At 48.3% G+C, this 15,641-nt stretch overlaps 1 protein-coding gene across 1 annotated transcript in view; it reads right to left on the minus strand.

Moving 5' to 3' along the window:
- The window catches only part of grik4 (glutamate receptor, ionotropic, kainate 4), a 254,342-nt gene that overhangs the window by 73,447 nt on the left and 165,254 nt on the right, over positions 1 to 15,641 (minus strand). The window contains exons 5-6 of the mRNA XM_076976463.1: positions 14,895 to 15,060; positions 2,525 to 2,703 (exon numbers count right to left, since the gene is read on the minus strand). Coding sequence (XP_076832578.1) covers positions 2,525 to 2,703; positions 14,895 to 15,060 — 345 coding nt within the window. The remainder of the gene's footprint in view (positions 1 to 2,524; positions 2,704 to 14,894; positions 15,061 to 15,641) is intronic.

Raw genomic sequence — 15,641 nt, forward strand, 5'->3', positions numbered from 1 at the left:
AGTTCTTACGTAAACACATAATTCTGTCAGTGTGTCGGTGTTTACACAATGATCAAAGGGCTCTCATAATTTAATGATGGTGTTGCAGTGACTTTGATCCCCACAACCCACATCTTCTGCGTGGATGGTGTACTGACGTGCAGGGCGTCGTTGGAGGAGTTCTGGGGTTTTGAGGTTAGTGTTTTGGAAAATGCATCAGAGTTATTGAGAAAAGGTGAATCTGAGTTTCACTAAGTGTGTTTTAAGAATCTAGAAGAATACGGACTTCCTTAAGCCTCAGGCAGAAGCACTTACAGCGAAGCGAGTACACTAAGTACTGGGACACCTGTACTGGACTGGTGGGTTTGGCTGGACACACCAGGCCGGTGTGACTCAGTGAGGTTTAGGATTAGGTCCAGTGAAGATCAGGTCCTCCACCTCCAACATGCTGGTGTCCACTGAGACCTTCTGACCAGCCCACCCTGGGGATGCGAGCATTGGTTCGAGCGGAGCCGTTAGCTTTACAACGTAACCCTTTATCTTCCGCTTTGAAGTGAAACAATGACATACAAAGAGGGACCACGAATAACTAACTGAGTGAGCGGAGGAGAAAGCAAAGCAACCAGGATAGCCAAGTGTTTTCCCAGCTTAGGATAATTTTGTCCTTGCGTAAGTATTTTATAATGTAAGATTTGCCCTTGCAATTGACCATGTAATTGAATCCTGCGGCCCAAGCTGGTGTGTTAGAGCCGCGGTGTGGATGTTGGCAGTTTCACTGCACTCGAGTGCCGCCTGCTTCTGGAACACGGCCAACGCCCCTTCCTGTCTTCCTCCACACGTCTGCCTCTCTCTCACAGAGAGAGGGGGATGGAGAGAGAGAGAGAGAGGGAGTCAGGGAGAGAGAGGGAAAGAAGGAGAGACTAAGAAAGGGAGCGGTGGAGTAATGTGAGGAAGACAGAGAGATGGAGAGTGAGACAGAGAGAAGGAGCGGTGGAATTACATGAGAAAGACGAGGAAATAGAGACAGAGGGAGAGAGGAGGAGAGGGAGAGAGAGAGGGGGAGAGGGGTGGAAGGGGAGGAAGAGAGACTGGGTGTGAAGCAGAGGAAGAGTGAGAGTGGGTGAGGGTGAGAGGGAGTGAGGTAGAGAGGGAGTGAGGGAGTGAGAGAAAGAGGGAGAGAGTGAGAGTGGGTGAGAGAGAGAGGGAGAGAGGGAGAGAGTGAGAGAGGGAGAGAGGGAGTGAGGGAGAGTAGGTGAGGGGGCTGTGGAGTTACAGGGTGAGAGTCTAACGAAGCTTTCTGCTGCGAACTGCACTGTGCACAGGCCAAACCGTGTGCCTGCTGTCACCATAGCAACAGGAGAAAGCCGCGGAATGGCCCGCGGCAGTCGTCGGGTCTTCTGATTACGGCAAAACGAAGCAAACGGCGGGAAATGAAAGAGGACACGGGGCGGCTAACGCGGGGCGGCTAACACAGGGCGGCTAACGCGAGGTGGCTAACGCGAGGCGGCTAACGCGGGGCAGCAAGTGAACGTGGGCGGAACGTCACGACGGACCGACAGAGGAAGCAGTGGCCTCTGGAGATCCGTGCGTCAAAACGGGCGAAGAACGGAACAAACGGTGTCCCCTGAGCCTTGGACGGTGTCCCCTGAGCCTGAACGGTGTCCCCTGAGCCTGAACGGTGTCCCCTGAGCCCTGGCCAAGCCCCCCCCAGTGCTGCGGTGGTGTGTGGGACCTCCTGAAGAAAACACCTGCTATCCAGTAACATCAGGGAAACAGGGAGACAGAGACAGGGAGACACTATTTGATGTTTTGCAGAATGATTGCACTGATACAAGAGAGTGGCCTTGAGCTCGGGAGAGGAGGTGCCAGAAGGACTGTCCCTGCCCCTCCCTTTGCTCCTCCCTCTGTCCCTCCCCCTGCTCCACCCCCTGCTCCACCCTCAGCCGTTAATTGGGCAATTACTGAGATAACGAGGTGTGGGGTAATTATGACTCAGCCATATGCTCGTGAGGGCTCGTGTGTGAAGCTCTTCCCGTCTAGCCGGGGCTCCTTAAGCACTGAGCCGCAAACGCACCCCCCCCCCCCCCCCCCCCCCCCCCCCCCGGCCAGCAGTGCATGGGCTATTAGGCAAGAGACCTAATGAGGATGAAGGGGCGGGGTGGGGGCGGTGGGGGCTCATCAAACTGAGTGGGCGAATGAGCTCACAATACCTGCATCTTAACAACCCACAGCGGGACGGAGGTCTGAGCGTCTGAGCTCCACAAGCGTGTGCGTTAGACAATGGCTAATCTAAAACCCACTCAAGAGCCGAACATTAAGCGGACCCCGCGCTCAAAGACGCTGGCACGCGCTTGCTGTCTGCCAATCAAACGCCTTCATTGTTCTTCCCACCGTGGACACAAAGCCAGACTCATCTCCCGCTCGGCTTGAACTTGTAATTGTGACCACCGCGCAAGATCTGGGCAGCCGTTTTCCTGGTTTGATGTCCAATTTTGCCTCTTCATCTGTACGTGAGGTTTAGAAGAGTGGTGTGGAGTGGTCTTACCCTCTCCAGGATGATGTGGGACATGGTGGCGTTGGCGTCTATGACGATGGTGGCCGTCTTGTCGTCACGAATCTCTTTGAGGAGGGGGGTGGGGTCCTGGCTCTCGTCCAGCATACGCACCGACAGCGTTTCCTTAGAGATGAGAAACTGTCGCAGCAACACCTCCAGGTTTAATAGGCCTTTAGAACACACACACACACGCGCACACACACGCACACACACACACACGCACACACACACACGCACACACACGTTCCAAACAAACAGTGTTACCAAAGGTGCTTTTGTGCAGCGTGTGAGGTGATCATTATCCTAATAATTTAGTCAGGATTTGTCAAAACAGCACAATATGTCACACAGGACTAATTATATGCTTAAAATAATAAGATGTGACACAAGACACAAACACACATGCTGAACATTTCAGTGGATACTGATGCTACTTTAAAGAGAATATCACTCTTGAATTGCAGGCCATGATGGCAATATTACATAGATAAGAATGAAATTGATTTAACCTAATTTATTAAAAGGACAATTCTGGGAAAATTCATGAAAGGGTGGGGGGGTTCTGAAATTGGATCCAGCAGAAATAATAATTTTTTTGTGCTGCAGTGGTCAAATGAGCAGATATAAGTAGGTCAGACAGGGGCAGCACTTCTAGTAAGACGTCACGGCGGTCAAATGACGGTGCTTGTGCTTTTAGTGTTAATGCTCTAACAAAAATAGGACTGGCACTTTATAATAAATAACAATAAAACACACACTTGAAATCTGGAGTAGAGGACGTGCAACAGGTATTGTGATCGACAACACCGGTAATAAACAAAAAAATGAACATTTTCCAGAGAAACATTACAGTTTGACAGATGTTATTCATCAGCTGTGCAGAGAGAAGGTATCACCAGGAGGAGCAGGTGGAGAGATTTTATTAGCTTTGTAGAATGAGGAACCTGTCCTGGAGGAACCAGTCCTGGAGGAATGTGAGCTTTCCTTCGTTGATCTTTAAACAAGATCCATCTCCTATAACTTCACAAGGACTTTGCTTGCACAGCTGATGAAGCTCTTCTGACCGGAGTGTCCTGTTTCTCCAGGAGCCCCGTGTACTTCACTACAGCGTGGTGGGTAAATATAGGAAGATTACCGTTGTGTTTGCTGTTGGTGTAGTGCCTAAAGCCCATATGGAACTGGTGGTACTGAGCACACATTAACGCTATCAGTGGGGCTGGATACAAGGAAGAGCAATGTTGGTTTACATCTAGAGTGAGTTTGCAAGCGGCTGGTAAGCTTAAAGGGGCGGAGCTGGGACACCAGACCTCCCCATTGAGTCTTCTAGGGGTGGGGGGCTTAATTTAGCGAATCACATACGAGGAGGAGGAGCCTTCCGGATGACTCCACCTCCCTGCAGTCCTTATGTAGTTAGAGTAAATGTTCACTGCCGTGAGGAGGAAGTGTCTTTGTCATGTGCACGTGTACGTTTAGCCCAGTCGTGGTATTTTATACATTAGAATAGCAACCCTAATAGTGATCCTTAGTAACCACCGCTTGGTTTCTTTATTCTCTGTGTGAGTCTTGCTAAAGGCATCACCACTACAATAAAAGACACACGTGTGTGTGTGTGTGTGTGTGTGTGTGTGTGTGTGCACGATTTTATACACACTCTATTATTATGCCACCGTCAGTATCCAGCCAGCCCTACACACCACATCTGTCAATCACAACACACACACACACTTTCCTGCCCGCAATCAGCGCTTTACAGAATCATCACACACACCTGTTCCTCGTTTATCCTTCCCCCTATTTAATCCCCACGGGGGCCCGAGTTCAGTGCTCCCCCCCCCCACACACACACACACACACACACACACACACCCCTCCACACACACACACACACACACACACACACACACACACACACACACACACACACACACACACACACACACACACCCCTCCACACACACACACACACACACACACACACACACACACACACACACACACACACACACACACACACACACACACACCCTCCACACACACACACACACACACACACACACACACACACACACATCGCTGCCGAGCCTATTTTCTGCTTGTTATGACAAAGCCCATTTTCTTTCATTTGCTATTGCAAGTAGAAGCATTTTTGATACCTTGACTCCTGCATCACAATGTCACAACACTATATATATATATATATATACACACACACACACACACACACACACACACACACACACAATCTGTGCATTTAATGTTCAGAGCACTCTCCCTGTGCCCTGATAACATGGGTCTTCTCTTCATCTGTAGTGCTGAATGAGTTGCAAGGGTGCGTACAAAGAAATAAGAGAGCGTTTTGTCATCCGTTATCTCTGCAGATCCTCCTGAATAGCTACTTTAAAGTTCTTTCTTTTCTTCTCCCCCAGAACGGTTTCAGTGTTTATAATGGCAACCGCAAAATCTGCCGTCTCTCGTCAGTAAACCATTTGTGTGTGTGTTTGGTGTCCTGCTGCAGGAATACGACCACCGTCACACGTCTCCTGACACACGCGGCCAGATCCTGATCTAAAAGGCAGTAATGGTGATGGATCCCATAATGCCCTGTAACTTTATGTGTTTGGGTTCCTAATAAAAGTGTCTTTCTTCTAGAAAGCCTTCCAGCGAGTTTGTTGGCATGGAGGTGGAATATTACGTGGAGGTGTGAAGGCTTAGTGAAACCAGGACGGAACTTTCAACACTTGAACAAAGTTCAGGTGACTGATTGATCATCAATCATCAATCAATACAGGTTCTCTTTCATCGGGGCCCAACAGAGCAGATATGAAGCTACTGCTTAACTTCGAAAGGTCAACAAGATTTGCTCTCGTTTCGTTTGCGTGTTCTCTGATCTTCCAGAGTAAATCTGTCCATCCTTCCACTCATCCCCAGTGATGAAGAACAAGAGATCAGACTCGACTGGAGAGTCTCAACTGGGCTTTGTTCTGTGTGTAATTATGACATATTGAAGGATTTCATTTTTTATCTATTTACTCTCGGAATAGTTTTACTGAACAGACAGGTTCACATATTCTGTGTAAGATCAGAACTAACCTCTTCACCTGTGCTAATACAGTGGGGGCAGCAAGGGCCACAACCCCACGGCCAACAGTACAGGCCACGCGTAACCTGAACTCAATGGACAACGTTAAATAAAAAGATTATTCATAGTTTCTGGTCATCTTCATGTGGACTTTTGCTCATTAAAAAGTACAAATCACTGCAAATGTGCGTCCAAAAACTCAGCTTTGCGTTTCCATGGAATTACGCGGTTGATTTTTAAGAGTACGCGTGATACGTGAAACACGTCCACCTACACGTATCACAGTTCTTTCTTTAATATCAAAATTAAACACATTAATGTTCATATACCCTCCTTACTGTTGCTTTTTACAAAGTAATTTTTAATGTGTGATTACATTAACTGTATTTTTACATTTGCTTTACTCTGAAGTTACTTCTGTTCCGTTAGTGTAGGCATTCTGCAGGTTTTTTTCAGCCTGGATGTATTTAGTGGACATGCTGTCTCTGTCTCTGCAGTGATGCCAATTCTGCAACACGACGTAATGTTTACCACTCCGCTTAGGTGATTTTTCTTGAATAAAATACATGTCATGTTCTTGAATGCAAATATATGTCATCACACCTGCAGGTTTTACAGTACTGTTGTGATAAATGGATCGCACGTGCGGGACAATAAGAATGTTTAGCTGTAGCTACCACGGTTTATGGGCCTCCGTGCTCTCACAACTGATAGGTACCGACTGATGCAGATTTTTTTTGCAGCTGAGAGCATCCTGACGAGGCCACAGATATGAGCTCCATAAAAACTCAACTGGAAATTCCCGAGCCAAGAGTAACAAAGCCAAACAGAACCAGCGACGGCCGCAGTGGCCAGACATGCCGGGACTCGCTGGGATTTGCCAAGGCGTGCTGCCTCGGTGCGGGGCGTTCTGACCCGCTGGACGTCACGCAGGGCTCGCTCATCGTCTCTCTCACCCAGCAGCTCCTGCAGCAAATCATTGATGAGACACGCCACCCCCACGAAACCACCCCCCCCCCCCCCCCCCCCCCCCCGGTCCTAGTGCCCCGTAGCTCACACGCCAACAGGCGCCATTCCACACGGCGTGCGCTACGTTGGGCAGCTTTGCCAGCCCCCCCCCGCAGCTCTGACGGCTGTTCTCCAGCCAAGGAGGAGAGAATCAAGGGAGAAGAGCCCAGCGCCACGGGACATGGAGGACACAAAATGGACAAACATCTTTCAGAATGTCATTTACTGTTTCTTTGTTCACAGTGGCAGCTGTGGGCTCGGGCTTGATTAGTTGACGGACTCCCGCGGTGAAGCAGGGAGGTGTGGTGTGTGTGGGGGACGGGGGACGGGGGACGGGGGACACCTGCCGCGGGAGCTGGATGAAGAAAGGCCTCTCAGGGATGGGTGCAGGACAAAGACACCTGCCCTGCTGAGACGCAGATAAAAACAGCACCGTTAGCGTACTGTTCAGCGCTAGTTGTCATCCAACGTGGTCCCGCAGCCAGAACAAAAGCAGGACCCTGGACAAACACAGGACCCTGGACAACTCAGGACCCTGGACAACTCAGGACCCTGGACAAACACAGGACCCTGGACAACTCAGGACCCTGGACAAACACAGGACCCTGGATAACACAGGACCCTGGACAAACACAGGACCCTGGACAAACTCAGGACCCTGGACAACTCAGGAAGACCTAAACAATGCATCGCATTAACCTTCCATGAGCACTTTGAGTTGCTGCTATATAAAAATTGCTCTACATACACTCTTAACCATACACAATACACACATACACATGCACTCTTAAACCTGCACATTACATATGCACACACTCTTTAATCCCCACACACCTCTTTTAAGTCCCCACAACTACATACACAATGTCTTAAACCTCCACACTACACACACACACACACACACACACACACACACACACACACACACACACACACACACACACACACAGTCTCTTAAAATCATACACTACACACAAGCACACTCTTCATACCCCCACACTTTGTTCATTGTCATTGTCATTTCTAGAAGAATCTCTATGATTTGCTAATACCTAATTAAAAAGCATGTAAAAATTCCCTCATTTTGATGTTACAATTGACTGGTACATTTTGACAAATTACCACCTATTCTTAAACCCAAAACCCCCATAAAAGTCAATCTCTCCCTCTCTAGCCATGCTCCCATGGTACATCTCAAGATGGCTGACAAATTATAAACAAAATCTTAAATGCAAGTCACACAGCCGCTGCTACACACAAATGGCTATTTTATCTACCCCCAGGTTGAAATTATATTCACTCCATAATGAATGTTAATAGAAAATAAAGTAAAAATACATAACATTAAAGTCATCCAAAATGAGAAACATCCAATATTATGCAGTGAAATTACACTATGAATGTAATGTTAATGGACCATAGGTATTTATGCAGTCATCTGGCTAAGGGCTTTAATAAGTGTTTTAGTTGCCTTAATATGTGCATGCTAAGTTTGTTTTATCAATCTCTTGTGCATAGTTCTTTAGAACTGATCAGTTCTAGCCCCCTAGTCTGGGTCTAACCTAGCTCACACACATCTAGCCCCCTAGCCTGGGTCTAGCTTAGCTCACACACATCTAGGCCCCTAGCCTGGGTCTAGCCTAGCTCACACACATCTAGCCCCCTAGCCTGGGTCTAGCTTAGCTCACACACATCTAGGCCCCTAGCCTGGGTCTAGCCTAGCTCAGACACATCTAGCCCCCTAGCCTGGGTCTAGCCTAGCTCACACACATCTAGCCCCCTAGCCTGGGTCTAGCCTAGCTCACACACATCTAGCCCCCTAGCCTGGGTCTAGCCTAGCTCACACACATCTAGCCCCCTAGCCTGGGTCTAGCCTAGCTCACACACATCTAGCCCCCTAGCCTGGGTCTAGCCTAGCTCACACACATCTAGCCCCTAGCCTGGGTCTACGTCACACACATCTAGCCCCCTAGCCTGGGTCTAGCCTAGCTCACACACATCTAGGCCCCTAGCCTGGGTCTAGCCTAGTTCACACACATCTAGCCCCCTAGCCTGGGTCTAGCCTAGTTCACACACATCTAGCCCCCTAACCTGGGTCTAGCCTAGCTCACACACATCTAGCCCCCTAGCCTGGGTCTAGCCTAGCTCACACACATCTAGCCCCCTAGCCTGGGTCTAGCCTAGCTCACACACATCTAGCCCCCTAGCCTGGGTCTAGCCTAGCTCACACACATCTAGCCCCCTAGCCTGGGTCTAGCCTAGCTCACACACATCTAGCCCCTAGCCTGGGTCTACGTCACACACATCTAGCCCCCTAGCCTGGGTCTAGCCTAGCTCACACACATCTAGGCCCCTAGCCTGGGTCTAGCCTAGTTCACACACATCTAGCCCCCTAGCCTGGGTCTAGCCTAGTTCACACACATCTAGCCCCCTAACCTGGGACTAGCCTAGCTCACACACATCTAGCCCCCTAGCCTGGGTCTAGCCTAGCTCACACACATCTAGCCCCCTAGCCTGGGTCTAGCCTAGCTCACACACATCTAGCCCCCTAGCCTGGGTCTAGCTTAGCTCACACACATTTAGCACCTAGCCTGGGTCTACGTCACACACATCTAGCCCCCTAGCCTGGGTCTAGCCTAGCTCACACACATCTAGCCCCGTAGTCTGGGTCTAGCCTAGCTCACACACATCTAGCCCCCTAGCCTGGGTCTAGCCTAGCTCACACACATCTAGCCCCCTAGTCTGGGTCTAGCCTAGCTCACACACATCTAGCCCCCTAGCCTGGGTCTAGCCTAGCTCACACACATCTAGCCCCCCCAGGCCTGATCCTGGATACACACTCCCCATGCCCAGTGTCTGAGTGCTAACCTAACTAGCCAAAAGTGGCATTACAACCAATAGTGTACCATCTCCCCTCCACGTACCCTCATAATATAACTTCCTCTGTTAAACATCTGCGTTCTCCACCTCTCGATCTCTCCACCCCTTCTACACCTCCCTCTCTCTCTACCCCACCATGCTCCCCTCCATCCCTCCATCCCTCCATCCCTCATTCCACTTCTCATGTACATTAAAGTACATTAGTGGGGGGGGGGGGGGGGGGGGTGTTTTCTCTTTGTGTTGTTGTTTAAAAGCACATGTGGAAAATCCATTATGCCCCTTCTCACATCGAATTAAGTGTCTGATGTCAAATGAGAGAGAACTTGAGAGAAAAAGGCAGCGTGGGACAGAGTGTGTGTGTGTGTCATGCAGAGCGGGACCAGGCTCGTTCCTGACGTGAACGCTAGCCCCGGCCCTCAGCTCCAAGGAGGAAAGTGCCTTGGACATCAGAGGGAAGCGGCAGTCAACTCACAGCCGTGATAACATTAACATTCACTATATGAAAACACCAATGATTAAAGGCTGGAATGTCCGTACTGCAAGTGTAATGAGGAACTTGCTGTATGCAGTGTGCTTTGTAGTAAATATCAGTGCTATAACAGATCACAGTGAGCAGTGTTACAGGCCGCCTGGATTAAACCCGCTTGAGATTAAAGGTTCTGCCATTTCTTCGGTTGTAGGATTATTTTTCGCCCTCTACACAATCTCAATCTGCTGCATGATGGTGGTAATCTATCAGAAAAGGTTAATCCAGGTCAAGACAAAGTTTGTGTGTAGATCAGCATTATTTAGCTACTCTAATATCCACTTACTGAAATAAACCCACAAAGGCAACACTGTCATACAACACTGTGTGTGTATGTGTGTGTCGCTGACAAGAAATTATGTTTCAGTGTGTTTTAGTCAAAGCAGGGTTGCCGGGAGTTCAGAGGGCGACCACGACCGCTCCTGTGACTGGCCAGCTGTTCTGAGGTGTGTGCCAGGAAACTGGGCGGTCCCTCAGGAAACTGGGCGGTCCCTCAGGTCCGCTGCTTCCCTACCTCAGCACAGCCCATATTCCACGCTAATGAGAGCACGCTGCTAATGCCACAGCTGTCACACCCCCTCCACTCTGGAATGGCAGCTAGCCCAGAGCCAGAGTGAAACCCGCCCGCCTGGCCAGGTTTAACCCCGCCCAGCCAGATTTAACCCCGCCCAGCCAGGCCTAATCCCGCAGGTGTGTGTGACTGTTTGGACGGTGCAGTTGACAATGCTCTAGATGCCCCATACTCAAATAGCGGCCCGCGGGCCACATTTTTTTTCAATCGCGCTATCCGCTCTTATTTTGACGATGCTGGGGATTGCCTTTATGGCAACAACAAACAGGTAGCAGACGGCCAAATGCGTTCGCCCCCCCGCTCTAGGTTATCAGGACGAGCAGCTGAGTTCCTGTTCTGACGCACAGGCCAGAGGGGAGAAATATTCATGAGTGGGTCATGCTCTATTAGACTGTCACCAGTCAGGGTGATTAATGGGTCCTGTGCACTGAGAGAAAGAAAGAAAGAGAGAGAGAGAGAGAGAGAGAGAGAGAGAGAGAGAGAGAGAGGGGGGGGGGGGGGGCGTTCTCATAGATCTACAGTTGAACATGCAGATGTAAGCGTCACCTGTGAACTACAGTACAGCTCTGAAGGGTTAATGGTGTGGGGTAATCACTACATCCCGTACAGTCACAACAACCTGTGGAATAATTACAACCCATACAATCACTACAACACATACAATCACTACAACCCGTACAATCACTAAATTCTGTACTATCACAACGTCCTGTGTCATTTCCTGGCACTATCGACACCTTCACTCCTTCACCTTCACGACACATTTTGCAGATCGGCTATGCTGCTCCCCCTGCAGACCACCAGACCCCCCCCCCCCCCAACGCCAGGGCTGCACGTCTATTGAGAAAGGCGAAGCCAACTTTCAATAGCACAGCAATCTAGCAGCTATTTTGGTGCGCGCTTGCTCAAAAGAACAGAAAATAATTTGAAGGGTGCAAAAACAGGCTGAGATGAAGGAGAATGTGAAGGTGCGCTGGTGGGGTTTCAGACCTGGAGCTCCACTTCACACACACCTCCCTGTGGGCCTGCTGCCCCCCAGCTTCAGCAGGTCGAAACGGTCCGAGCAGAAGGGAGAGGGACGCGCTGCCTTTACTGTTACATTTACTCCGGTGCTGCACTGAATAGATGTTCAGAGTCTTTTTAAAACAGGATACATTCTCCTCCACCTCAAGCACATTTGCATGGTTGAAAATGTACTTTTACTTCATTTTAAACTTACGTTGGTATGACATGAACTGTGAAATGTGAAGATCCCTGAAGATGACTACTGATGGAGGTGTGCACAGTTGTTTAGCTAGGCAGCTAATGTTTAGTGCTAATGTTTTTGTTTGGGTAGCTAGCTAATGATGACCCGAATAACTAGCCAGCAGGTCTCATTTCCACAAATGATGTTAAACACAATATAATCAACAAATCCACTGTGATGCCTGCTACACTTACGTGCACAACATCTGATAGCATGGAAAAGAATATTAGCTAAACAGCTACCTGATACCATGGGATAGTACATTAGCTGAACAACTAGTCCCGCATCTTGCAGTTGGCACAATTCTGACTCCACCAAAGCTGTTTTTGAGCTTGCGATTCAGAGAAATCATACGTCTCTGTACCCGCACGGGAGAAGCACTGCCAGATGGATCCCGAAACGCCAATTCACGTACATTTTCTCATTAATGTCCCTAATCTCATTAATGTAGTTAATGTTTTAACTACTTACAAGCCAGAAAAAAAACCCAAATAAAAACCAGCATGCATAAAAAAAACATTTTTTGTGTATGCATGTTAAGGTTAAGGCTCAACAGAGCATATCTTAGTTGCATTTCTCAGCATTACCTCCTGAGCTTAGCATCAGCGCCTAGCTCACCTGTACCTGTGCTGGAAATGCATAGTGACTAACTCAAAGGAGTGTCCAGGGGACAACAGCTCCAACAAACAAACAAAATCCAGCTAAATATCCAAAATGACTTATTTTTTTAAGATATCAGCAACCTGGTGCAGTAACTCTAGAGAGTTTAAGTGATTAGGTCGAGAAGCAGTACCACAGCTCAAAGAATAAGCACTCCCACTTCAGCCGATCCAACACAGGCTGAGGGGGTTTTTTTTATGGAGATGTTTGAAAAGACTCTTGGTAGGAAGTTTGCCATGACGCTTGTTACACAATTTGCCTTGCACTTCTTGGAATGTGCTTTATTTTCTCCCAGAACCCCACAGGGAGGGAGCAGAGCCTTTTAAAAGAAGATGCAAAAACGATGTGCTATCTGTGCACCCCCAGACTCCTTTGCAGATAAAACAGCTCCTCCGCCCCCAAACGTTGGAGCCGTTTCTCCCAGGACGAGAAGGCAAGCGTTTGAGTAATGGGAACGAGGAAGGCGCTGGAACGTGGCTAACATCTCAGCGCGGACTTCACTGCACCTGGGAATATGCAAACTGCGAGAGAGAGAAAAAAAAGGTACCTGCGAATGTGGCTTCCTTGCTTTATCAACGAAAGCCCGATTACCGCTGGGCTCAGATGTCCTGATTAAGAAAGGTCTGGACCGGCCACCCAAGCCAGGTCCCGCACTTGCAATTATTCCCTCCCTGCTGGCAATGCTCATGTTGCAGAGGCTAAGAAAACAACCCTTTCAATGTGTAAGAGTTTGTTTGGAGTTTGATGAATGCCCCTCTCATGGTGTGGGCGGTTGGGGATTGGGAGGATGTTGGGCCTGCTGCTGCAGTCACCCAAACGTGTTCCAGATGGGGAGGTTTTTCGATGGATGGCCTGCCACCTCTCATTTCTTTGACTAGTGAGTTCTTCTATCCATCCATTTACATGTATGTCAGGGCGGCGATGGCTGTCATTATTGGTGCTGGTCACCAGGGGTCGTTTGATGGTGAACGAGTCGGACAGCACGCATGATGAGAGCCCATGGGCCAATGATAACAAAGACACACATGGGAGGATTCTGAAATCGACCCCATGTCAACACATGCAGCTCACGACCATGCTGTGCTATAATCAATACCTTCATGTGAGTGCTGAGTTATAGGTCTGTGCCAGCATTGCACATCTGTATCATTAAACCTGTATGCAGGAACATATTCTGAAGCTGAAGCCTGATGAAATATTCATGCGTGTGGAGTAAGGGACACGGCGAGCAGTGGTCATGCCATCAGCAGTGACGGTGCGTTTCTCCACACGGCGAGGAGGCCGATGGACAGATCCTATCTGAGCTTCTTCCTGCTCCTGTGCTGCCCGAGGGCTGATGGAGCTATGAGGGCAGTGAGGGCCAGGAGACACCAACAGCCTGTCCATCAGCAAACACCCCAGGAACCCACACCTCTCATATCACAGCCTCTACGACATATATGATCATATTAGATACCAGACATATGATCACAGGTGACATATCTGATTCAGATCAGTGTCGTCACTAAACCGTGTGCTGGTCCGTTAACCTGGAGCAGGTGTGTTACGGCAATGAGAACAACCGAGCAGGGAAACAGGGTGGCAAGATTATCATTAGACGAGATTATCATAAAACGAGATTATCATTCAATGAGATTATCATTAGACAAGATTATCATAAAATGAGATTAGATCATTAGACGAGACTATCATTAGACGAGATGATCATAAAACGAGATTATCATTCAATGAGATTATCATTCAATGAGATTATCATTAGACGAGATTATCATAAAACGAGATTAGATCATTAGACCAGATTATCATAAAACGAGATTATCATTAGACGAGATCATCGATAGATGAGATTAATGTTAGACAAGTTTCACTAAGCATTCATTTTCAAAACCTAATAGTGAATGTACAGTACTGTACCAAAAATGATAAGGTATGTCTCTGAACAGTACATGCTTACGTATATGTAAAACACTAACACATAAATCCATGAAACCTTAATAAATATATTATTTCAGATAAACATTTGTAGGACACAAAGTCACTTAGTGCTTTTTCTGGTTCCCACACACTCCTCGAGATTTGACTTGCAAAAACCCTTTTTTTATTCTCCTTGAACAAGATAAATGCCTCAACCCACAGCCTGCCCTCAGCCCAACGAAGCCATGTGGGAACACCTGGACAAAAAAACCCCAAAGAACAGGCAGCCAATGTCAAAATAAGAAACAGGAAAAAAAATTACCATGGGATCATTTTACCTTTCTGGAGCAAATAAACCTTCGCTGTCCTGGTAAATAGCTTAGAATGTTTCTTGGGGTGTCTGTGACTTATTAAATGGTGCAGTATGCAGAGCAACACAAGGTCTGAGCTGGAGAACATCTCAGACCACGTACTCACAGTTGGCCTGGGCACAGATGAGGCAGGACGTGGTGCCGTTGAAGAAGGTCAGGAGACCAGCCACTGCCAAGCTAACGTCCGTGTTGGTGGGCCGTAGGTCCAGCGTGGTGAAACGAGGGAACTGCACCTTCAGGATGTCCTCCGGGGCCACCTTCACGTACGGCACCTACACAGAGATGGCGCCACACACCACACACAGCCGGGTCAGCTCACGTTCCGGGTCAGCTCACGTTCCGAGTCAGCGCTATTCTGCCACAGTTACGTTCTACGTGCAAGCAGCGAGGCTTAGCGCAAGAAGACAGTCGAAATGTCGTTATGTTATCATCAGCCTGCCGATATTTCTTTTCATGGCAAAAATGAATAAAAGCTCATTTAAATGAGTCTCAACGTCCTCACAGATAGCAACCAAATTAAAGGAAAAACTTTGGGTAATTTAAATTTGTTTGACTGTTTTAGAGAAACAGAAGTGAGAGTGAAAACACCAACAAACTGAGAGCACATTTGCTGTGTGAATGAAATATGTAAACTCATCATAATGTGTCAGACTCTGAAATAAACAATGATCAGAAATAAACTAAACCAGAGGTCTAAACACTTTTGCACTAACAAAACAACATCAAAACAAATCCCCCCTTTCACCCACATACACACAAACACTCACACAAATACTCACACACCCTGCACTTCCTCTAAAACCAAGACTGGAGTGAGTCAGTAGCTCTCCACACACACACACGTAACACCCCG

The sequence above is a fragment of the Brachyhypopomus gauderio genome, chromosome 16 (assembly GCF_052324685.1).
Source record: "Brachyhypopomus gauderio isolate BG-103 chromosome 16, BGAUD_0.2, whole genome shotgun sequence".
Classification (NCBI taxonomy): domain Eukaryota; kingdom Metazoa; phylum Chordata; class Actinopteri; order Gymnotiformes; family Hypopomidae; genus Brachyhypopomus; species Brachyhypopomus gauderio.